This window comes from Buteo buteo, chromosome 5 (genome assembly GCF_964188355.1).
Source record: "Buteo buteo chromosome 5, bButBut1.hap1.1, whole genome shotgun sequence".
NCBI lineage: Eukaryota > Metazoa > Chordata > Aves > Accipitriformes > Accipitridae > Buteo > Buteo buteo.
In genome coordinates, this window is record NC_134175.1 from 13,396,695 (window position 1) to 13,421,251 (window position 24,557).

The following is a 24,557-nucleotide window of genomic DNA, read 5'->3' on the forward strand; positions in this document are numbered from 1 at the left end:
CTCTGCCCTGGGACTGTGGTGCCTGCAGCTTGCTCCCCAAAGCAGCATGAGCAAAGCCACAACCACACGCATGTTTTTCCGGGGAATATCCGATTTCCTAAAATTGAGCGTTCCTAGCCCTGTCTCTTTTCATTTAACATCTTTTCCCTGCTGCAAGGCTTTTTTTTCCTCCCAGCTGGAGTGACTTCTCTCCCATCCAAAGTTTCCCAAGTCCTCCAGTCCTTTAAAAGCTTTTGTGGCTTCATGGCAGTGAAGCTGTCAGACAAGTAAAATACAGGGTGAGCCCTCCATCTGCAGACCTCACTGGGGAGCTCTTGCCATGCTTTGCAACCACATCCGTGCCATGCTTACAGACCGCTCTGTTCAGGTAGGACCTGGGTAGTTTCCTTCTGCTGCTCCATCTGCAGCCCCCCAGGGTGGAGGGAAAGCAGGGAGGGGGGGATTCTCCTTCTCTTCTCCAAAGCAAGCAGTGACAGCATGTCCAAGACATGGCAGATGTTCCCCTCACCTCCCAGCATCTGCTCTGCCTCCAAAATCCTCGCTGCGCAGTGACTCAGCAGCGTGTTGAAAAATCCCTGCTCCATTTCAGCACATGGAAACCCCCGAATCCCATGAATTCCCTCTTAATTTACATCCTGAATGGCTATGTTGGGAAGGAAAATCCTGCAGATTAAGGGACAGTGTCACAACACACCAAGCAAACAAGCATGCAGCAGGCAGGGGAGGCAGAGACTGCCTGGTTTTGGGACCCGAGGATACTCCAGAAGCATCAGAGTGGGTTTGGGACACAGCAGCTCTCTGAATTAGTGTTGCTGTGATGAGAAATGCCCTTCTCACATTAAAGAGGATGGTGGGTGACTGCTTTGGGTGGCCAGTGGGTCCCTCCTTGTCCTGACATCCCCAAGCCTGACTCCAGCTGTGTGCCTGTGGGTTGCCAGTGTGGGGGACAGGCTCTTCCCATGGGCTCACCTGCTGCCTGCCAAGCAGCTGCATCCCTATGGCGATTGGGAAGTAGGAGCATCTCTGCAAGGACTTTGAACACATCTGTGTATTTTTGAGGTCCCTAAACTGGATGCGGGGAGCCTGATGCTGTGCTGTGGCAAAAGCAGCAGCTCATCCAATAAATGAAATTTTTGAGATGCTTGAAGTTCGTATCATCCATTTTCCTTGGCCAAATTTATTTGGTCAGCGGTGGCAGCACAGTAGCTCTGGCAGCTGCAGGCCTGGTGGATAGGTGGCTGTGGGCTACTTTTCTGCCTATTAAATAACAATTATGGCTTTTCTGCATCTCCTAGTGCTTTACAGAAGATGCCAAGATGATGATCCTTGCCTGCAGTTGAGGAAAAGGAGGTGCCTTGAGTTAAAATCTGTTTCTTGGGGCAGGAGAGCAGCTTGAGCACGGGGGCTGTGCCTGGGGAGGGCAGCGTGGAGCTGTGGACCCCTGTGCTATCCTCCCACCCCATTTGCTGGGCTCGGGAGGAAAAGGTGTCCTGAGCCATAACGCAACGCTCCTCTAACCTGGGCTCGGAAATCACCACGAAGGAGATGCTGAAAGCCTCCATGGACATTCCCCTGCAGCGAGCTGGTGGTGAGAGGGAAAGATGCTGGAGATGAAAAATTGCTGAGCTTGGAAGGGAGGAGGGGACCAGAGGAGCTGCCTGGGAAGAAGTTGGGCTCAGCCTTCACAGGAAGGGATGGGGATGGGGATTGGGTTGGGATGGGATGGAATGGGATGGGATGGGATGATCCTGTGCTGGTGGTGGGGCTCGGTCAGTTCTGCTTGAGATGGGGATGGGTCTCTGTCTCCCCTACAATCGCCTGCAGGGTTTGGCCACCTCCATCCACCTCGCCGTTCCCAAGACACCGCACAGCCCCGACAGCCCCAGGAGCCGGTGTCGGACCTCAGCAGCTTGTGGTGGGTACCAGTGCCCCTGGCCTGACCCAGCTGGGCAGGGAGGAGAGGCTTTAAAAATGCATTCCCTGTGCAAAAACAGGACAGAAATAGCCCTGCCAGGGCTCGGAGGTTTTGTTTGACTGCGGGGGTGCGTCCCAAGTTGTCAGCAAGCAGAGGTGTTAGCAGGTGGCTCCCTCCTTTCTGGTAAAGAAATAAATAGTGTTGAGCCAGCTACCCTGTCATTCCCCAACACCAACATCTGCATTTTTCTGTCCCCCTGCTCCAACCAAAGGGGGGTTATGCATTTGCTAAGCACCAGCTTCATTTCTTCCTGGTGAACCAAGGGAGTGTTTGCAAGCTCTGAAGCCTTCGTTGAGCTGGCAGCTGCCCAAAACAGCCCCAGCGGGAGGTATATTTTTAAGCAGAGGGTGCCAGGCCCTTCCTGGGGGTTATGGGGCTGCAGATGCTGGAAGGGGCAGTTGTGCCTTTCTTCCTGCTTCTCCCCAGCTGACGTGGGTGACTTCCCCTCTCTCTCATGTTTCTTGGCGTGAGGTTTCTTGTGCAAGACCTGAGCTTCCTGCTAGGTTATGCAGTGTTTTGGTTTTTAAGCCCTATCCAGAGCTATACACCCTGGGGGTCTTCAGAGCCTGGTACGAAAGGTGCGCCTCATGTGGTGAGCTACAGAGAAGGTTGGTCCCCAGCTCCGGGCTTGTACCACTGTTGGGGCTCAACTTGCTTTTTTGGAGAAAACATCTGACTTTCTAATACCACCATGGGGGCCAGAGGCCATGTACAAAGCAGCAGGCTGGAAATGCCCTCCCATGCCAAATCTGGCTTTGTCTGGGGAGTACAAAATCAGGCTTAGGAGAAGGTGTGGATAGGTTAGGCAGGAGATCCCTGGAGCAGGTTTGCAGCAACACCACCAGTTCCCATGTTGGCAGTTTGCGGGTGCCAGCCGGAGCCCAGCCCAGCCCTTTACATGCCACCGCTGCTGTGTGCAGTGGGTTTATTTTTAGTCCTGCGAGCACTTGCTCCGTCCTCTGCAAAACCATCTGCTGCCTCTAGCAGGGCTGGTTTGTTGGCTTTGAGTCAACAAAGCAAAGCCCCCCCCCGCCCAGTTTTCAATTTTTTGGCGGCAAACCAGGATGTTTTTCACGCTCATCTTCGGCCGAGTGTTTTGGATGAGAAGTTTTGGGCTGGGTCTGATCCTTCCCTTGGCTTCTTGCTTCAATCTGGGCAGAACACCAGGATGCTGGGAGGGGACTTGCTCTGATGTGACCCAAGGATGCCCCCAAGGGTGCCCAAGCCCCTTTGTGGGAGGTACCAGATGTCACCATGCTTAAGATGAAAACTGGCCCTTAATTATGTTGAGTTACTAGTTAGCAATGGACATGGTGGCTCTACTGAGTGAAAGTGAAGATGCTGAGAAATGCATTTGGTGAGGACTGGCTCAGCTGGTCTGTTTGTAAACGTGGGTCCCAACACAAAGGGAAGGTTGAAAAGCAAAATGAAGCAGCCTGAGGCTAATGAACATGCACTCCCCATGCACAGAGCAGCTTTCAAGGCTTCCCAGGGCTGTGCCTGCTAAACCCGCACTCAGAACCTGCTCTCCCAGAGCCATGCAGTACTTCTGGCGGGGACACGGGGCTGTGGTCCCCACTGGAGGTTTTTGTCACCAGGGCGAGTGGCCTAGCAGGGATGGCTGCGAGTCCAAGGTGGCTGGAGGATGTTGGCAACGAGAGAGTGGGACAAAATCAGGTTTGGGGTTCGCCACAAGCAACCATCTCCTTCCCAACATCGTTCCCAGCTGGTGAGTACCTGGTTTGGCAGCATGCAGCACATCTGTCCAGCTGGATTTTACCTGGTTTAATCTCACCACTTTGTACCAGCTGGGGCACAATTCGTCCCGCTGGATGGGGACATGGCAAAGGCAGGGCTGAAGGCACGCTTAGCATAGGAACTCCAGATTTCCAGCTGTTGTTGGGTTTTATTTTGTAACCAGGTCCAAACCATGAAGCTTGTTCTCAATAAAACAGAGCAAACAACCACACTGAAAAGGAGGGGAAAACAAACTGTTTTCATCTGCGTCTTGTTGAGAGACCTAATCATTTCACAGGGTGGGGGTCACAGCATTGGGAGAAGCCCAGGAGAAGATATTGGGATGTTGTTCTCTGAGCCCAGAGCTGTGCTGGTGCTTGGGTTTAGCTCATTGCCAGCCCTGCTGTGAGTGTCACTTTGCAATTATCTGCGATCTTTTGGGGTTTAATGAGACCCTAAGACTCTAAGCTTTTAGATGAATAACTGGCTATTTTCTGCTCTTTGCTATGAAGCCCTGAATGGTTTCCACCAAAAAAAAACCCCTGCTGGTCCAGCCATAGCAGGATGGTCTGGTGACTACTCTGCATGCATAGTCAAATAGTTTCATCCTTCATCCAGCACCATCAAGGGGTGTCGTGGGCTTGGGGGCGTCAAGCTCCCCTGTTTTCTGAATAGCAGTGAGCTACAGGCGTGCTCTGTGGGGCTGGCAGCCCCTCCAACAGCACCCAGTGGGTGCCACTGAAAGCGTTCACAAATTAGGGTGTCTCCAGTTCCCATCCTATGTAAGAGCTTCATCAAGGGCTTCCTTCTTGGATGAGACTGCAAACGGAGGGTACAGTCCAGGCGCTGGGTGAGGAGTCTTCATCTGCAGGAGCCACGTGGCCAATGGCTTGGGGCTGCCCTGGCTGTGCCTTGAGAGACCCAGCAAGTCCAGAAAGACACAGTGTGTTAGTCCACCTTGGTGGGATCTCCCCAAAAATGAGACTGCCTTACTTGGGACTTGCTGCCCCAAACTCTCCATATATTCCCAGCATGCTCGCATCGTGGGCAGCATCTGGAGGTCGAATGGCAGAGGTGGCAAGGCTTGCAAAAAATGCTGACAGGCTCCATTATGATGCTTGGGAGCTGGGTCCATCAGCGCTGGCATCGCTTTGACCTCCTGTGCCACGCCAGTCTGAAGTGCTCATTTGTTCTCAGGCTCTGCGGTCCTCCCTGCCTCTGCTTCCCCCTGGGGTTGGCTGCACGTCCCAGCAGGATGAGCCCAAGAAGTCCCAGAAAACTGGGGAGAAAATGGCTGGAGACCAAAGAATTATGCAAGAGGGGATAGCGATGTGAAATGCAAAACTTTTCTTGCAGGGAAAGCTCAGCACTTTCTGCTGGTGAACCGTCACTGTGGCAAGTGTGTGGGCTCTGCAGGGGTGGCAGGAGGAAAAGGAGGAGGTGGTGTCCACCAAGTTGTTTTCTGGAGCTGTGAGCCCAGAGCTTTTGGCCCAGACTCCAGCTGTAAGAAGTGCAACAGAAGAAAGTCCAATTATTTTCCCAATTTTTTGGTAACAATTCAGGGCCAACACTGGTTTTCTGCTGAAATACATGAGCAACTTGGGTTTATTTGCAGCTAACCCTCAGTAAGCTGAACCCCGGTAGACATTTGCTGGGAGTCTCCGGGACATCAATCTCAGAGCAATCAAGAGGACCTGGGATGCCTGAAAAAGCCTTCCCTCCAATCATTTCCTCACTGCTGCTCTTTGGATGTTCCCTGTGAGAAAGCAAATTAAGGATCCTTAAAGTTATGTGTTTTAACAGGCAATCAGTGCTCCTCTTGGCAGGGAAGGGCATTCATCAACAGTCATGCAGGTCCCCACACTGAGATAAACACCACATTTGATGGTGCCTCCTTCCAGCAGAAAGACAGATTTGCACACGGAAGGCAGTGCGCACACATGCTGCAAGGATGAATTTTGGACAGCTCGCAGTGGTGTCACCTATATGGATGCACAGGCAGGGGAGACAGGAGAAGACGGAGATAACCCCCCTGTTCTGTGTCTAGGTAGCACCTAAAGACCAAGCAGGGCTTTGGAGGTACGGCATGGCGCCAGTGGGATGTTCCCAGAGGATGACTGCGTTCCTGCAGTTCCTGATGGCATTTTTCCCAAGGGAGTGGGAGCACCGGGGGCACGCAAGAAGGGAGCACTTTTGGAGGCAGCTCAGCCTTGGTATAGTCGGATTTTGGAGCTCAATTATTCAGTAGCTCCTTATAGCCTTCACAAATGGATGCTGCTAAGTACAGAGATGTGACCGCTCCGGAGCTCGGTTATTTACAGCTCACTGCAGCTGACTTGCGCCGCCTCTGTCAGCAGGACTGGGGGGGGGGAGGAAAACCTTCTGGAACAAGAGCCAGGTGATATAAAAATCCCTCGCTGTTTTTTTCCCCGTTGTTACAAACCCTGAGCCCGTCCCAGCCTGATGTGTCGATAAACGTGAGTTTGGGGGAAATGTGGGAAGCAGCAGAGAAATATCTGTGGGTTTAGGTGAGGACTATGTGGAAATGTGGCAGGAGCTTCTCCTCACTTTGACCTTAAAATGTGCATTTAAAGCTCAAGACAGTTCTCCCTGGCCAGCTGAAAACAAAAGAGCTTTTTGGCCTCGCTGTGCCCAGCTCCATCCTCGCAGCATTTACACAACAGGCTCTGTTGAGCCTTGCTCCTCTTGGATGCTCTTTGCCTCTGATGCCTAAAACAAAAGAACCCTTCACAATGTTAAAAATTCAAATGTCCTCATGAAATGTCTCAGTCACTGGCTGATGGGTCTGGTTTCCCCAGTCCCCCAGGGAAAAGGATTTGCAGTTGGCATCTGCAGTGTTCGCTGCTGCCAAAGGCAAGTCCTTGTGGGGAAGGCAGAGCTCCTGGAGAACATTGCAAAGAGCTGCCAGGGAGGGGAAGAAAGGTGGTGATGTGCCTGCATAGGACCTTCAGAGCTGAGACAAGAGGCAGGAACAAAGTGCAAGCATACAAGTCACACACTCAAGGACGACGAAGCCTCTGCGCTGGCTCTCTCCTGGCTGCCCCCACCTGCACTCAGGCCACGGCCACAGCCAACGCAGCAGTGGCTTTTGAGCTGCTTTGATTGGCAAGCACTTGAAGCTCCCTGGGTTTTTGTTTTCACTTGGTTTGGGTTAGGTTTTTTTTCTTTTAATAGCGGGGCTCATTTTCATGCTGACTACCAGATATATGTGGCTTGCAGCTACTCAAGCAGGTGTTGCAGCCAGTCTGCAGTTCTCAGTTGCTTCATCCCCATGTTTAGTGTTTCTCTACCCAAGGTGGACCTCCCTGTTAAGGTGTTTTCCTCTAGGTCTGTTCTGCAGGAGCAGCTGTGTGGTCGTCAGGAAATGTTGGGGCATCTCTAAGGATCGCTGGTTTTGTGGTACAAGTGATGACTTCTGTCTAGGCTCATCCATGCTAATTGGGAGTGGGGAGGAGTGAAGCTAGGTGAAGTTAATTTCTGCTTCTCTTTCTTCTTGTGCTGTATTGCTGTTGAATTTCTAAAAGCATTCCCCAGTTTCTCTCCATCCTTTGCATGCCTCACTCGTTTCTGCCTGGCTCTGTTTCCTGCTTTGCTCCTCAATCCCCTCAGCTGGCTGCTTTTTAATGTTTGCCTCTCCTGCTCCCCTTATGCAGCTCTCTCCTGCTCCATACTTGATGCATTCACCAGCGGCATTTTCTCTGCAAATTGTTTGTCCAGCCACATGATGGGCATAATGTTTGCAAGGTCCTTGTCCTTCACAGTCCGGTGCGCAGCCTTCACCGAGGGGTGACCCCTCGGGGTGACACCTTAACCTCCCTTGGATGCTGGTGCTCACTCAGCCGTGTCGCTTGTTCACTTGATTCATCCATATTGGAAGGGATGGGAAGGGGAGAAAAGCCTCCCAGCCATCAATCATCCTTGAGCCTGCCGAGACTGAGATTTGCGGTCCAGCTCTCGTGAAATTATTGCACCTTCCCCCCCTCCTCCTCCTCGCTCAGCACTTTGCTTCAGCATCCCAAACTTTCCCAGCATCCCAAACCTTCCCATTTCAGAGCAGGGCTTGTCTCTGGCTGAGATCATGTTGTGCAGGTGCTGTAGGCAGAGCCTCTGGGTGGTATCAGTTGGGGAGAGCTCTAGATTATGATAAACTCAGTTTTCTTATGGCAGCAGTGAGGGTTTAGTGCTCCTTAACTCCCCTCCCTTGGCTTGATAACTCACGTTGTCTTATCTTGAGCCGGACTGAAGCTACTGCTGCAGTGGGAAGCAGCATGGAAGCCCTTCAGCCATCCAGAAACCTCGCCCAAAGGTCTGGGGGCGCCTCACCACCCAAATCCCCTAGCAGGTCTGGAGTTCCCACCCGTTGCCATAGGATGCTGGTACCTAAGCGCTCCGAGGATTTGGGGGCTGCAGAGGGACTGCTCAAGGAGGGCATCCCCTGGTCAGGAGCCACAGGCAATGTCCCGCGACTTTCATCTGAAGTCTGCTAAATAAGTAGCTAAATTCTGCTTTGTTAAAAAATAAGATAAAAATAAAAATAAAGCCCTACTCTTTTGCAGTTATTCACACGTAGCAAAAAATAGAGCTGGTATGCAATGACTGCCTGCAATGTACTCCAGAAGCTGCAAAGGCACTAGCTGGCACTTTGGGACCAAGGGAAAGATATTATTTATAGCCAGGCTCAGTAAATCATTCCTCCAAAGGATTTTTTTCCTTCGAGCCTGCTCCCTCTTCCCTTTGTAGCATTACTGTCCTTTTCCCTTTCCACTCATTAGCAACATTGCACTAATTGTGCACAAACTTGTAGGGGAGTAAGCAGCATCTCTTCCTTCTCCAATCCTGAACCAGAAGGCACCATGTAGCAGGGATGTGTACCCAGAGGTGAATTGAATCAGCACCCTGCAGCCAGAGATGAATTTCACCATGATTGTCCTTGTGCTCCATCAGAGATGGATATTTGTTTCCAAATGTGGCACTGTGCAGATAATTTTTAAGGGGTCCTTTGTTCAGCAGCAGTGGGGAATCTGGCTGGGAGACATGGGTTTATTCCCCAGCTTCCCCCACACCCTTACTCTTTTCATAAACCAAAGAACTGGGAATTTAAAGTCCAAAGATGTGTGTCAAGTTATCAGCAGAGAAGAAATGTGCGTCCTTACTTATTTATGACTTACTTGGCATATTTTGAATAATTGATTTATCTCATGTCAGGCACTTTGGAAGGTAATGCAGGATGATGCTGCAGGGTCAGAGGGATGTGAAGAGGGAAATAAAACCCTGAGAAGGAGGTTTTGAAGAAGCTGGTTGAAAGTGGAGTTACTTTGATGTTCAGCTTTGCTTTGGTAGGTGCCCTCTGCGTGAAAAGCTGTGGTGGGGACCACGCGGTGGGGGGCAAGGGGCTGTCGTTGCACCATGACCCACTGCAGCAGAGCCTAACCCCACTCACCCCTCACCTGTCTTCCAGCCCATCACTTCATCACAGCGACAGCGTGCCAGGAGGCGGACTACGGCTGGATGATCCGGCACTACTGCCTGAAGCAGTTCCAGCTCAGCATGGAGGGCATCGGGCAGCGGCTCTGGTGCGACTGGGACGAGACTGTGGGGTAAGTGAGGTCCCTCTGCTCGCCCCTCCCTTCCTGGCATCCCGGCACTGCCTGCACCCATCTTTGATTTTGGGGTGTAAGGAGGTCAGTGGTGGGTTTTATTTGAGGGGGGGAAACAAATGTGCCGTTTCACTCTGCTTTGCTGCCGATGCTGCCCCAGCTCCATCCCCGCTGGGTCCAGCTGAAGGGGCTTCTCCATCCTGGTTGCTTGTGGAGGGGCCATGAGGTGAGCTTGGAGGGGAGAGGAGTTGACGTTGTCTACCTGGACTTCAGCAAGGCTTTTGACACCGCTTCCCATCAGCTCCTCACAGACAAGCTGGTGAAGTGTGGGCTGGATAAGCAGACAGCGAGGTGGGTTGAAAACTAGCTGAACAGCCAGGCCCAGAGACTGGTGATCATTGGACAAAGACTAGTTGGATGCCAGTAACTAGTGGTGTACCCCAGGGATCAATGCTGGGTCCAGTCCTGCTTAATCTCTTCATTAATGGTCTGGGTGATGGGGTAGAGTATGCCCTCAGCAAGTTTGCAGGTGACACCAAACTGGGAGGAGTGGGTGACACACCAGAGGGTTGTGCTGCCATCCAGAGGAATCTCAACAGGCTGGAGAAATCATAGAATCATTTAGGTTGGAAAAGACCTTTAAGATCATCGAGTCCAACCATCAACCCAACGAGCCAACCCACCATCAGCCAAATGGGCTGATGGAAATGTCATGAAGTTCAACAAGGTAAAGTGCAAAGTCTTGCACCTGGGGAGGAACAACCCCAGATACCAGGACATGCTGGGGGCCATCCAGCTGGAAAGCAACTCAGCAGAAAAGGACCTGGGTGTCATGTTGGACACCAAGTTGAACATAAGCCAGAAACGTGGCCTTGTGGCATGAAGGTGACTGGTATCTGGGGCTGCATTAGGAGGATTGTTTCCAGCAGATCGAGGGAGTTGATCCTTCCCCACTATTCAGCACTGGCAAGGCCACCCCTGGAGTGCTGGTCCAGTTCTGGGCTCCCCAGTGCAAGAGACACATGGACATATTGGAGAGAGTCCAATGAAGGACCATGAAGATAATGAAGGTACTGGAGTATATGTCCTATGAGGAAGGGCTGAGAGCTGGGGTGTTCAGCCTGGAGAAGGGAAGGCTCAGGGGGATCTTATTAATGTATACAAATATCTGAAGGGAGGGTGCAAAGAGGATGGAGCCAGGGTCTTCTTAGTGGTGCCCCGTGACAGGACCAGAGGCAATGGGCAGAAACTGAAACACAGGAGATTCCCTCCGAACATCAGGAAACGCTTTTTCACTGTGAGGGTGACCGAACACTAGCACAGATATTGCCCAGGGAGGTTGTGGAGTCTCCCTCCCTGGAGATGTTCAAAAACCATCTGCACATGGTCATGAGTAACCAGTTTTAGGTGGCTCTGCTTGAGCAGAGGTGTTCGGATAAGATGAGGTGGACCTCCAGCGGTCCTCTCCAACCTCGGCCATTCTGTGATTAAATGGGCTTTCAAGGACCCCAACCTAAGAAGTGTTTGGAAACCAGGATGGTGGTCTTGCTTAATACAGTTATGTCCATATGAAGAAACCACATGCCCCAGTGGTGGAGCTTCAACAGGTGAAGACCACGGCTGTCTGCTACATGCTGGGTATCGATGTTCTAATAAGGCAGTAAATTGGGATCCCCATCATGGCTCCATTACCTCTTCTGGTGACTCACTGCTTGATGGACATGTTTTCCATTAGATTTTTTCTTTTTTCTCAGTACTCAGGTTCTCCAGACAGTTCAAAATACCCTAACTCAGCTTGAAAACCCCGTAAACCACTGAGGTGCCCTCAGACCCTCTCTATGAGAAAATCCTGGATCTGCTGGGTCGCCCGCTGCTTCCGAAAGTTGCTTGTTGATTTTTCTTAGCAACTAGAGGGAGAGGCTGGTACGGTATGGCATGGCAATCTACTGCTAAGCCTCCTGTTTGTAATCAGCATCAAGGAATTAGCAGTGATGTATGATTTAGGAGAAGTGGAGATGCGGTCTGCTTTCCTGGCAGAGCACTTGGCAGCATCCTTGGGGGGATAATGAGGGTGATAAGGGAACCCTATTTAATGCAGCAGCATCAAGGAGAGCAGGGTTGTTGCATATGGGGAACATGCTGCTCTGTGGGATTGCTTTTTTGGCATTTCTTTTCAGTTTTTTTAATTGCAAACCACCTGAATGGTGCTTTCTTTGGATTGGCTCTTTCCTATTTATAATCAGCAGAGCTGAATTTTTCAGTACTGCCATGGCATAAATCATTCTCCTGGTGAGATGGTTTTGACTGAAGTTGTGAAGACCGGTCTGGGGTGTCCGTGTGCTGGCGTGAGGGCCTGAAAAGAGAAAATAAAAACCTTTTCTCCACTCTGAGCTGGCTTTCCATATCATATAGTGTTGTTGTGCCGTGGCCTTTTTCTGGGAAAATGAAGTGGCGGACAAAAATGAGCTCTTGTGACACAAGGAAGGGGAGATTGAGGACAGTTGGAAATGGTGAGCAGATGCTGCCATATGACATGAGTGTTTTGCACAAAAATTAGAGTTTTTGTAAGATTTTGGTTGATTTCCTGCTTCATGCCCCTTTCTTCTGTGCCAAATTAAAACCTATATATAGATGTGTGTATGTAAACAGACATATATATATATATATTTATATAGACAGCTTTTGAAAAGCATAGCTTGGTTTTCCTTCCCCTTTATCAGTGACAAAATGGAGGGGAAGAAAAGAGAGTGGAAAGACTGTGGGAGGTTTTATGGTTCTGAGGAACGTCATCTGGTCCTCAGAAATGTTCAGGACTGCTGCCGTTGCTCCAGCCCCTAGCTGCCTTGGGGGGGGTCTCTGCAGGACCTGTCCCCCTCTGTTGATGCCTCTGGAGGCACCATCCAGACGTGGTCCAGATGTGCTGAGTGGCAGGAGTAGGGGATAACCACCTCCCTGGGTCTTCTGGCTGTGCTGGGGATGAGCTCCCACCCGTGGGGCCATCCCAGCAGAGCTGTCCCCAACCCCAGCTGTCCCCGTGCAGGGGCTGAGTGTGTCCCAGGGGCAGGACTTTGCTTTTGGTCCTGGTTTGGTGCTATCTGCAAGCTGGATGAAATGCAATCCATCTCCTTCTCCAGACCTTCAGTGAAGCCATTGCACAGGAAGCAGAAGTGTATTAAAGAGCTTGTTCTTTATCTCCGACATCCTGTTTTTCTTCTAACTAGCTTCTACTAAACTTCTTATCCTTGAGGCACTTGGAGGAAATGTTGATAAACTTGCAGTGTTTAATTTGATTGCATGAGCCCATTTTCTCTGTGCGAACACAAGGCTTGGGGTTATTTAAGAGATGACATTCCTCTGATCCTCCTGTGCTCTCAGGACATTAGAAAAATCAGGTCGAAATAGCTCAGCTACTGCTGTAAATAAGTTGCTCTGCAAGGATATGGGTTTCAGGTGGCCATCTCGCTCGACACCCCTGCTCTCTGGGTGTGCATGGCACTTACCATCCCCTTTTAGGAGAAAAAGTACTGTTAGAAGGTGTCCCAGGAGGAGTGGGCAGGGGGTGGCATAGGCTGGCTGGTTACCCCTCCAGCTTTAGGGGGAAGGACTTGACTTCCACCAGGCATGAGATGAAGAAATGGAAATAAAATGCCTGCCTAGAGCCTGTTTCCTCTCCATATTGTCCCCCAAACCAAGGAGTTTTGATGCTTGAAACCTATCTGAAATGAGAAGGAGAAATGTTTGAAGGTTTTACCTCTGACAGGACCCATACCATCAGCAGCAGCGGGTTTGGAGCTGTGATTTCTTGTATGCAGCATTTAGCAGGGAAATGCCCATTAGGCCCATCATTTACTGCTCGATTGAGAATGACATGATGGGAACATCTGGACAAATGAATTGCCTCAGCAGAGTTTGTAATTGTGGTTTATTGGTTCTATTTATAGGCTGCAGATTATCCTCCCATCTTACCCTTAGAGGTATTAACCAAGCTCTTGCATCACTGGTACCGCTGCGTTCAGATGTAATGGAGGGCTATCTCTGGGTCAGGAGTGTTTAGTGAGGTTGGGCTTGGGCCACATGAACACCAACTCTCTGAGAAGGTTTGTCCAGCAACACTGTTGAGCTCTGCTGGCTTTCTTAGCTGTGCTTTTTCGGGGAAAGTTGATGGATTTTGATATGTGAGTCTTCATCGTGTACCAGTGGAACTTGTGTGAGCTGTTACACCCTTTGGGAATGGGATGCCAGGTGGTTTTTAATAGACTCATTAGTTCCAGAAGTTGGCCATGAACACTGTCTCCTGGGAAGGGAGAAGGACTTCTCTGAGAGGTGTTTTCCCTTGGGTCATCTGGTTTCCTTCCCTCTCTTCCTGCCCAAATGACAAGCGATCCCACGTGGCCTCGCCTGCTCCTGCTGGAGCCGTGTGTGCCAGTGCCTGCTGGGTCAGTTGCCTGGGGCTGCTCACCTACCCAGTGGAGCTGGTCTCTCCAGCCCCTCCGTGGCGTTGTTCCATGGATCCCTGGCCTGAGAGCAATTTAGAACGAGCACCCTGGTGTTTTGTTCTCCAGGGCTTGCAGCTGCCCTGTTATTTAAAAGCCAGACGATCATTTAGCTGGAGCTGCATTGTGGGCTCCTCCGGTTGATAGTGGTGGCTGAGCTGCTTTGACCGGGAGCTCAGCTGTGCATGACTAATTATCCTGATGATCAACTTGGCTATTTTGATTCCAGGTCCAAATTCATCGGCGCAGCGACTGAGCCGGGGGGATTAGCTGTGGTCTTCCTCGGGGCAGCTATTTTGGGGACGTGGGGCACTGCTGGCAGAGCTGGGGCTGCTGGAGGGGTCAGGCTGCTGGCTGCTCACCCATGAATGCATCAGCAGGAGCTGATGACTTGTAGATATTTTTCCTGCATGGTTTTGGCTCACTGCCAGGCTGTGGCCAGGACATGGCTTTGCATGATGGTTTTTGCGCGGCATCCGTGCACCAGGCAGCAGCGAGCGGGATGGAGGGATGCTCGCTGTACTGAGCAGTGCTGCAGCTGCAAGTGTCACTCCAGCCGAGCCAGGCGCCTTCATCCCAAATATATCCGCCCTAAAGATCTCCAGGGAATGCTTTCCCATCGCCGCAGGCATCCTGTGAGGAAGGAGCTCATCAGGGTGAGCATGCCAGTCTGACAGCTGCAGCCAGGTCCAGAAATGAGGGATGATGCTGCCAGCTCCCGGCACGCCTGGTACCCTGCCCCGCTCCTGCCCCCGCCACTGCTCTCACAGCTGTTAATATACTCACAGTGTGTCTTCAGGTTATTTATCCATTATCTTATAGACAACAGATTGATCCAGTATCTTATTATCTCATTATCTACTTATTTATCTTCAGGTTGCCAGGTGCCTTCTGGATACCCCTTTAGCATGTCTCCAAACTCTCCCTGCAACGTTCCAGAGGAAGAAATCAATTTGTTAAGTTACAAAGTGAAAGGAAAGCCTTGTGGTTTGGTTTTGGGTTGTTGGTTGTTTTTTTTTATTTCCGAAGCAAGGGATTTGGGGAAGATAGGAAAAAATCCTGATAATCGTGGCAAAAGGGAGAGCTGGCAATCCTGTGAATCCCAACTAGTATCTGTAGTGTTAACACCGTCCGCACCCAGGCGCTGGCAAGGAATAAATGGCAGATCAAATTCCAGTCTCGGTTGCAGTGGTAAAAAAAACCAGAGGCATTGCTTAGGATTTACAGCGGTGTAAGCATTTGGATCCCGTCAAACCAGAAATCAGTGCTCGATTGCTTCCCACCAGTGGCCCAGCCCCGTCCCCGTCCTGCCCGCGGGCATTCGTCCCCTACGTGGTCCCTGTGCTGCTCAGCCTCCTCCTGCCACAGCATCCTTTAAACCCAAACCGTTTCCATGGTGACAAGGAAAACAGTTTTAATTGCAGTTCACCTTGGGTAGGGAAAAAAATATTTAGAACTAATCAAAGCTATAGTTTTCAGGGCAGGCTGCCTGTCCTCCTGCCTGCAGCCCGTGGTGGTGGGATGGCTTGGGAAAACCTGCCCCATTCCTGATGCTATCCTACATCAGCTCAATAATCACAGTTTTAAATATTTTTTTTAGTAATTAAAGCTGGTCTTTTAAGGCGTTTTAAAGGATCCATCTCAAAGCATAGGTGAGCTCCCGAGAGCTGCCATTCCCAGAGGAGCCCTCGCTGGGCTGCACCCAATTTTTGGCACTGGGAAAGATCCCAGAGAAGCCCAAGCCCAGTTGGGTAAAAGGAGCATGACTTGAGGATGCTTCTCCTCAAAGCCGCTGAGCTTTCCTCAGGACCGGGGGAAGCAGGACCAGCCTGAGCTCTCTGACCAGGATTTTCCTGCAGCTACAACTGGATGGTCCTTGTGAGAGGCAAGGAGAGATTTCAAATACCTTCCCATGGGGGCAGAGGTGCCCGGTGGAAGGCCTTTTGTTGCATCCTCTAATTCCAAATATCTTAACTAACTCTAATGCCAGCCATGTTTTGCAGCCTGGCTTTCTTTCGGCTGTTATGAATAGCACACAGTGCATAGCTGCGGGCTGCACCAGCTATTCATAGCCCCTTGCAAACAGTGTTACAATACCCGCTCCTTCCATTACATCTTGCTCCCAGGCAGGTTGGGAAGCTGGGGACAACCGTCCTTAATGTCACATCCTTAGATTCTCTGGCTGCTCTGCAAAGCCACGGGGATGTGCCAGGATGCCAGTCTGTGGCCTGGTGGTTTCTCTACCTCCTTATTTACCCCAACCGAACTGAGCCATCATGGAACTTGGAAGCCCAGCCAGGGATCCGGCCTGTGGTTAATCACCTCACTTTCAGTAATGGCTGTAAGGCCTTGCTCAGCTGTTTTTAGAGGGCAGCCAGCCCCTGGTCTGCGGGGTGAGGGAGGAGAGGACGCAGGGCCTGGGTATTTCTTTGCACATCACCGCCTCGGGTCTGATTTGGGATTGGTGGCATTCAGGTCTCTTAGGTCCTCCCCCCAAAAAAATCGTCTGAGTGTTTTGCCAGGCATTGCAATCCCCAGACGCCCCGGTGCTGTCGACTTTGGTTTCTGTCCTCACCATCATCTCCAGGGTGGTCCCAGCTGCACCCCGGAGGCTCCCTAAACACCCAGCCCCTCTATTCCCCCTGCCACCTGCCCTGGCCTGAGCCCCCTCCCATTCAGGGCTGTGGCGGCAGAGCCGGTGGCATGCCATGCCGCTCTATTTCTGCAGCTGCGTCGGTCACCAGCGTCGTGTTTTGCTTTGGCTGCAGCAGCAGCGGGGTTCCTCCCCAGGCTATAGCCAGCAACAGCACCCCAACCCCAGCAGCATCCCCGGCACACGGTCTTCCATAGTGTGGGATGAGAGGCTGAGATTTGGCGATGCCTTTCTCCTGCTTGCAGAGATACCACCTCTGGAGGCTTTTTTCTGGAAGGTCTGTGCCCTCATTCAGCTGGAGGAGACAGTGTTTTGGCAGATGGAGGCTTGCAAATGAGCTGTAGGGTCATCTGAAAGCCAAAAGCTTGACTCTACCTTCTCTCCAAAGAGTTTTTAACTCTGCGACTGAGGATTACCTCTTTCTGGACAGCAGAAACAGCGTGATCATCCTTGTAGGCTCCCAGAGCTCAGCTCAGCTTTGCCCAGCTGAGCGTGGCAGGGGGAACCTCACTCTTCTGGACTGGGCTGTGGGGTGGCAAGGGGAGGGCAGAGCAGCCATGCTGGGCAGGAAGACAAGCCCCCCCGAGATGTTTCACCATCAGCATGGGCTGAATTCCCTGGTGGGACCATACTGGCATGGTGCTAATGTAATAACACGGCTCCGCTTATGGGGAGAGAGAGAACCAGATGCCGCTTTGGAGTTGCAATGGGATGAATGTTCACTACGGCTGTGGCAGGGAAGAGCACACTCAGCCCTGGGCGTCAACACTGCTGCTCTCCGGTGGGACTGTGATCCCTTCTGACAAGGCATCGCAAGCAGCAGCCTGCGTCTGACTGGTCTGGTTTATGAGTATCCCAGCAAATGGATCCCTTTGCTATTCCTCTACGGTACCTGGTGGTGCACATGCAATGAGAAGGTCCTCAGTGCCACATGTCTTGGTGCTGTGCATGCAAGGACAGAAGGACGGAGTCTCGCAGGACCGTTCTCCAGACACCATGAGACACAGCAGCTCAGGACCCCTGCCGCCGGTGGGGATGAACTTGGCCAGTGGTTGTCAGCTTGTGTCCATGGGTGGCCAAGGTCTATGAGATAAAGTGGAAGAAATCAAAGCACTTGGCTACAGCTGAGAATTCGGCTTTGCTTTTAGTTGGCTGTCCCTAAAACTATCATGGTCAGGTAGTGCTTTGTGTAAGCAAAAGGCAGAAAATCATCTCCTGAAGAGAATCCAGGCTTGCTTTCCCTTGGCCGAGAGCTCAGCAGCCCTTGTTGTCACTTGTACTGACAACTGCTGAAAAATGTTTTCTTTTCCCTCCAGGCCCCTCCTGCTCGCTCCCCACTGGACTTTGGGGGTGTGCAGGGCTGACAGGGTGGCTTCAGTGAAGACAGGGGACATGAAAACAAAAGGGACAGAGACTTAGGGTATCTTAAACCACAGCTGCAGACCCCCCCATCAGGATGGCAGGACCTCCTTCCACACCTGGACAGAAGGTCGTAGCCCCACGGCCACCTCCTCACCCCCTTACGCTGCTCACGGGGCTGTAGCCGCTTGGCTCCTCTCCTCGGGTCCATCCTCGCCCCAGCCGGTGCACACGGAGTCATCTGAGCTCTGAAATATGGATCCTGCCTAAGTGCAAAGTGTAATTGCAATTTATCCTTTCATTTGCTGACACCATTTTGGTTACTTGCACATCTTCACATATAGTGACAGGAGCAGCTATTTACCAGCACAGAAGCGCGGTCTGAGCTGGGGAAGGGCTAAGCCAGCTGCTGTATGGCCCTTCAGTTTTAAAAATAGCTTTTATTCGCTTCTCTGTTAACTCTTTCCTCTGGTTCCTGAAGATGCTTCAGCCTCTGAGATGTCCCAAGGCTGCTGCTGAACGGGAAACAGCAATTTTGCACATTGGGATGCTGAGTAGAAGCTGCTTTTAGTAGCTCGAGGCACCCCATTAATTAAATCACCGGACTCCGCAGGGGCTTCCTCCAGCACTGCCGTGTGCTGATGGGCACAGCAAGGCAACTGCTGCCTGCCTGAAAACCCAGCTGATGAGATGCAGAGAGGCTGCGGCGAGTAGCTGGGAAGGCGCTTATAAAATACTTCTTCCCTCAGGCGGGTTTTTAATTGGCTAGCTGGGTTTTGGTTTGCTCTGCTTCTCTAGGATTAGTTGTGAGTAATTGGGCTGGGGAAAAAATTATATGTATGTATATTTTTTATGCATAGCTGATTTTAAAGCAGGTAGGGTTTGAAACCCATAGTAATACCTGTCCTTCTGGAGGATGGCTGGTTGGAGCAGCACAGGGGCAGTCCTCTTCCTGCAGTGCCTCTTGCTCAGGGCTGCTCCTTGTTTTCCAAATATTTGGAAAAAAAACCCCAAACCAACCCTCAAAAAGTGGACTTGCTGGCCATTGAGAAGTGGGATGGGTCATGGTGCTGCTGACCTGCAAAGCAGGGTACTGCAGAGAGATGAGCTTCAAAAGCATGCTGTTGGTTCATATGCTCCCCCACCGCCGCGATCATTTTTAGGCAATTAAAAGGAGAATTTTAAGTAGATTCGCTGTACTTATTTCTGTCCTCTTTTGGCTGAACCCATGCAAGCTAAAGGAGGGTGCCCCGAAGGCCGGCAGCCAGGCAAGCTGCTCTGTGGGCTGGGATGGATTTCCTGAAGGTCTTTGCCTAAAGGTGCCAGAGGGTTATGTGGGTCTGACCAGTAGTTTCTAATAGCACTGGTCCAGCTGTGAAATCCTGCAAAAATTAACACAAACCAAACCAAACCAAACTTGCTTCTAGTTATTTATGTAAGTATTATTTCTGTTTTCATTTACTTCTGTAAATGAAAACTCCTTGTGCTCAATAAAAGTCTCAAATAAAATCTCAAATAACAAATATGCATATCTATAATAGAAAGTATGTAACATTTTATATTATACGGGGGGGGAGGTGGCAGGCTCGTGTCTGGGTGCTGGTCCCTGGTGCCACCCCGGTGCCCTTGTCTGTCTTGCAGCACCTATGGGGAGCTGACGAACTGCACGGCACTGATCGCCGAGAGGCTCGACTGCTACTGGCCCAACCGGCTGGTGGACGAGTTCTTCGTGGCCGTCCATAAGCAGTACTTCAGAAACTGCTCCCCGTCTGGCCGGGCGCTGCACGATCCCCCCAATGGCATCCTCTGCCCCTTCATCGTGCTGCCCGTCCTTGTCACCCTGCTGATGACCGCGCTGGTGGTGTGGAGGAGCAAACGCAGCGAGGGCATCGTGTAGGGACGCCCTGCCGCCGACGCAGGGGAGGGATGGGGGCACCGCCCGCCCAGAACATGCCCGTTTTTTGGAAGGACCCTGGCAGAGAAGCATCATGATGGGTACCAAGCCCTGGAGACAGAGACAGCAACACCACTGCTTTTCCCTCACCGGTACCCTCTGCACCATGCACATGCCATAAGCCTGGCGGTTTCCAAATAAATACATCATTTAAGATGTGGTTGTTTGGCAATACAGGATGCCGGTGGCCAGCAAGGCATGGGCTGTCCCAGCAGCAGGGAGCCCTTTTGGGGTACGGGGAGCACGGCTCTCCCTGGGCATCGGCACTGCCACAGCTCTGCTCAGCCTTTCCCAGTGGCTTCCCTCCCAGCACCCCCCCAGCATCATGTGCCAAAAGAGGAACATTTTTAAAGGAGAAAAAAAAAAGGGGGGGGGGGGGGGCGTGTGTGTGTGTGAAATCCACAGTGCCAGTACAGTGTAACGGTGAGGCCAGTGGGTCTGGGTGCAACCCTGGGCAACGAAACCACCACAGCTTCCTCTTCTTGTCCTTTTTTTTTCCACACCAGGAAAGGCATCTTCTCCCCCAGCACAAGGACCAGGCCTGCACAGGTGGGGTTCGCCTAGGAGATGGGGAGCAATGGGTGAAAGTCAGCAGTGGGAAGCTGGTGGCAGCACCGGTGGTGGCCTTGGTGGTGCCCTGGGGCTAACGAGCAATGGGAATAAGGTGCTTTTCCTACCTAAATAAATACATAAATAAACCAGGTACCTGTCTCTGGTGCGAATCCTCAGCAATCACCCCCTCCATGAAGGCTGGGGTCTGAGTGGCTTGAGGGCCCCCCCCGGATGCCCCCCTCGCTGCCCCAAAGGAGCCTCTGTGATCCCAGAGACACACCCCAATAGTGTTGACCCCCACCCCATGGGTACCCTTTGGGGTGGCACTGGGGGTCCTGGGGTGGCTGGGGGTGGTGGGAGGACTGACTGCATAGGGTCTGCCCCTCAAAGGCAGCGGGGTCCCCCAGGTGTGGGTGGGCAGGTCAGGGTTCCCCCCCCTCTCAGCAGGGTCCAGTAGGGTCAGCTCCCTTGGTGGGAGACTGTGCAGCATCTGGGACAGGGGGCATCCCAACCCTGCAACTGGTCTCTGCCATCCCCAACAGCTCCAGGCCACTCCAGACCCCCTTCAGTGCCTTGCTGGGTCAGGAAGGGGGCCCCTGGGGAGACCCAGCTGCTGTTCCCCCTGGCCCTCACATTTCCCCAGAAAACCCAAGAATTGCACATGTCAGGCAGTGGGACACCCAGCCATCCACCTGGCCCACCCTGGGCTGCTCGGTCCCAACTCCTGTTCCTCTTCCAGGACAGTGCAGCATTTGTTTTCTTTGCCATTTGATATCTGGGGCTTTTTTCAGGGGCAGTTAAAGAAGAAAAAAACAAAAACAAAAACAAACCAAAAAAACCCACCACCATTATTTGATGGGAGAGCCCAGGGCTTCAGAGACTGTGGTCCCTGCAGCCAGGAAGAGCTGAAGAAGCTTTCTGGAAGATGGCTACCTACCTAGAATAAATTAAAAAAACAACCAAACAAACAACAAACACCCCCCACAACAACACACAAGAAAAAAGCAGCAGGTTGTTGCAAAAGCTGCACAGAAGTTACAAAAGCCAATTCCTGCACAAGCGCTATTTGCTGATGAGCCTCCACCCACTAACCAGCCACAAGGGAAGGTGACACTTTGGGGACGTATAGGATATTTTGCCTTCTGCCATTGCAAGGGGTCCATGAGGGTGCAGGATGGAGACAAACTTCCCTTGAGATTGCTGTAGGAGTATTTTGGCCATGTGCAGTGAACCATGCCCACAGTAGCAGCCCAGCTTAGTCCTTCAGTGAGAGGTGGAAATCAAGGGTAGCTGGAAGGAGTATAGAGTAGTTGCATCTGTACAAATATACATATATATAGAAATACATATAAAAATACACATAAAAATAAATACATAAATAAGAAAAACCAGCTCCTCATGTTCAGGAAAAAATAATTCAGAAGACCTGATGGGCTTTTCCAAGATGAGTGTAACATTTTTTTCTCCCATGTATTCTGGATGGGAAGAAACTGATGCTCAGGCCTTCTTATACAGTACTTAATAGTAACCAAACTGTAATATTTTGCTCCTCTAGGTAAGCAAAAACAGAGTGAGGGGATCATACAGCGGGACTGTACTGGGAGGTAGGGACTGGTTTTGATGACTGCAGCTCTAGCTCTGCGCTCACACAGGCTGCTGGTACCCCAAACCTGCTGCATGCCCACGCAGCCTTTCCTGGCTCTCCGTAGCAGCACCCTGCCTTTGCTCTGCCCTAGGTGTACCTGCAGTGGCTGCCAGGTAAGAGTGGGGAGCCAGGCATGGGTGACAACGCAAGACACAGGGACTTTTACACCTTTTGCTGAAGGATGGAAGGGGATAATGGTACCAGGGTGCCACTACAGCAAGCAGGACTCATCTTCATTACAGCAAACTGGTTCAGCATTTTCAGCTCAAAATTAAGAGAAACTTCTGATTCAGTAAGCAAAAACTGGATGTATTTTCCAACCTTTCTATTTTTGTGACTCTTTTATTCCTTACTTTGTCTGACATTACTATTTTGGCAGCAAAGATCTCTCACCTCAGTTGCCTGCTTAAAATAATATGCTGATCCATGTTTCATTTTAAATAGACACAGTGGCAAAATTATCAAAAGATGAAGCTCATGATATGAGTCTCCTCCTGCATGCCAATCCCTGCGTTTAATTTCCCTGCTTTCCTAGACCTCCAGTAATGTCTACAGGAGCCTGTGAAACTGTAATGGAAAAGGCACAGGGAAAACTTAACAAGCAAGGCTGCACCATGCTTAAAATTTGCAAGCCAGCTCTGCCATGCTAATGATGGAGACAATTCTGATTTCCTCCAGCGTCTGCAGAGGAAGAATAGGAAAGAATGAAGCATAATCATTTGGGGGGACAGAAAACCAACAGTCAATGCCCGAGTGTTATACAGACACTTGGCTCCTTATGAAACCACACGAACATTTATTTCTATGGTTTATCTATTTATAAAAGCTTGAATCAGTTCCATGGCACCTCCTCTGCATTACCCCACAAGCCAAATGCAAACGTTTCGGTCTCTGAGGCTACGCCAATGCCCCGGCTCAGCAGGTGAGCAGTGGGGAGCTCTGGCACACAACAGGCAGCAGACTTCTCACAGCATTTACTCTGAAGTGATTCCTGAGGTACATGCTACTGTCTTCTGAAGGATCTCTGCTTGCACATACTATGTATTTGATATACAGCTACTTACAGAAAAGGCAATTATAGCATCATATCCTTTCAAATTACCAAAAAAGCCAGGCGCACACGAGTTTTTAAAAGAGGGTGCAGTGTGTTATCATTCTCACCTGCATTATTAGTCATTCACTTTCAGTGCAGAACTTTGATGAACACAATTAGGTGTTCTCCAGGTAACAGTGCTTGAATTTACTTTCATCAGATTGAACAGCATCTGATGATCCCTCACCACATCCAGATCGGAAAGCCAAAGGCAAATTTCTTTAAAAAAATCTCCCTTTCATTAAATTTTCACAGAAATATATAATATATATAATATATATATAATTTTACTAATACCACACATTTACTTAAGTTACGGATTAGCCTGTGTTTCTTTTAACTACTTCACACAACAAATAGAAACAAAAAATACTGTAGCCCAAACAGGAGCTGAAAATAACAACGTAAAAATTCCAAACATGTGACAAAAACATACTTACATTAAATATAATCAAGAATTTCAATACCAGAAGTAGAATTTCATTTAGCATTTGCATTCTGGCAAGCTCTAAGCCTTAGCTGAATGACTCTTGGAAAAAGCTTGTATTGTTTCTGCTCATCAAAGGCAACAGTATTGTGATTGGGTTCACGGGAGACCATTTTATTGCCAACTTGAACTGCTCCAAGAACACGCCACCTTTTCTGTTTGGGTTGTTTGGTTTTTTCCTTCCCCCCTCCAAACTAGGCAAGAGTTAAAAAAAAGTGTAATTACAATTTCATTAGTGATTTCTTTTAACTTCTCAAGCATATCTCATCAACAGGATATACAGTACAGTTCAGAAGAGTAAACATTTTTAAAAGTAAGCAAACAACTTTTTCAACCAACATACACAATTTCTTGCTGTATTTATGCTGAACTCTCCTTTTAACATGGACAAGTTATGAAGTTAGTTTTCTTCTTCAGTACAACATGGACACAGGACTAGTACAATCCGGGCTGGTTTTGTTGTTGTTGTTGAAGTTAAGGACAACTCTAGTGTGGAAGCCATGGTCCTGCCATCCATCTCCCTTCATCATCTTGCATAGCGCTTAATGTAATCTTCAACTTTATTCCGAAAGTCCTCCTAGGGGAAAGCACAGTCAGAATTAGCCCAGGCATGTCAGAGAGGGACTCCTGTAGGACTACAGTGGTGGTGGATTCCCACATTAGCACTGGTAGGGTCAAATTGCCATTAAGTGAAAGGCCCGCCCGCTCTCCCCAAGACCCAGAACACGTTTCCAATGCAGTGTATGAGAACTGAGGCGACCGCTTGAGTCCTTGCAGGCAGATGTCTGTGCTCCACCGGGGATCTCCTCTGGGGACTGAACTGAACAGTTTGCCATTGGCAGCTATCAACGTAGATATCAACAAACAGACTGCATCTGACAGGTCACCAGTGCCAAGAGGCCAGGTCCCAGCTAGCGGCACAGCAAAGATCTGGCCATAGTTTTAGAGAAGGAAGGGAAGCTGTCCTTACTGGATAAAAGAGGCAAGGCTA

At 50.5% G+C, this 24,557-nt stretch overlaps 2 protein-coding genes across 7 annotated transcripts in view; one reads left to right on the plus strand and one right to left on the minus strand.

The window, feature by feature from the left end:
- The window catches only part of RAMP1 (receptor activity modifying protein 1), a 29,949-nt gene extending 9,762 nt beyond the window's left edge, over positions 1-20,187 (plus strand). Inside the window, exons 2-3 of the mRNA XM_075027901.1 lie at positions 9,192-9,330; positions 19,477-20,187. Of these exons, the coding sequence (XP_074884002.1) occupies positions 9,192-9,330; positions 19,477-19,732 (395 nt within the window). The 3' untranslated portion in view covers positions 19,733-20,187. The remainder of the gene's footprint in view (positions 1-9,191; positions 9,331-19,476) is intronic.
- A 2,121-nt stretch (positions 20,188-22,308) lies between these two features.
- UBE2F (ubiquitin conjugating enzyme E2 F (putative)) overlaps positions 22,309-24,557 on the minus strand; it is an 86,293-nt gene continuing 84,044 nt past the window's right edge. For all 6 annotated transcript variants that reach the window (XM_075027900.1, XM_075027897.1, XM_075027896.1 and 3 more), the window contains one exon: positions 22,309-24,143. In XM_075027900.1, the coding sequence (XP_074884001.1) occupies positions 24,093-24,143 (51 nt within the window). In that variant the 3' untranslated portion in view covers positions 22,309-24,092. The remainder of the gene's footprint in view (positions 24,144-24,557) is intronic.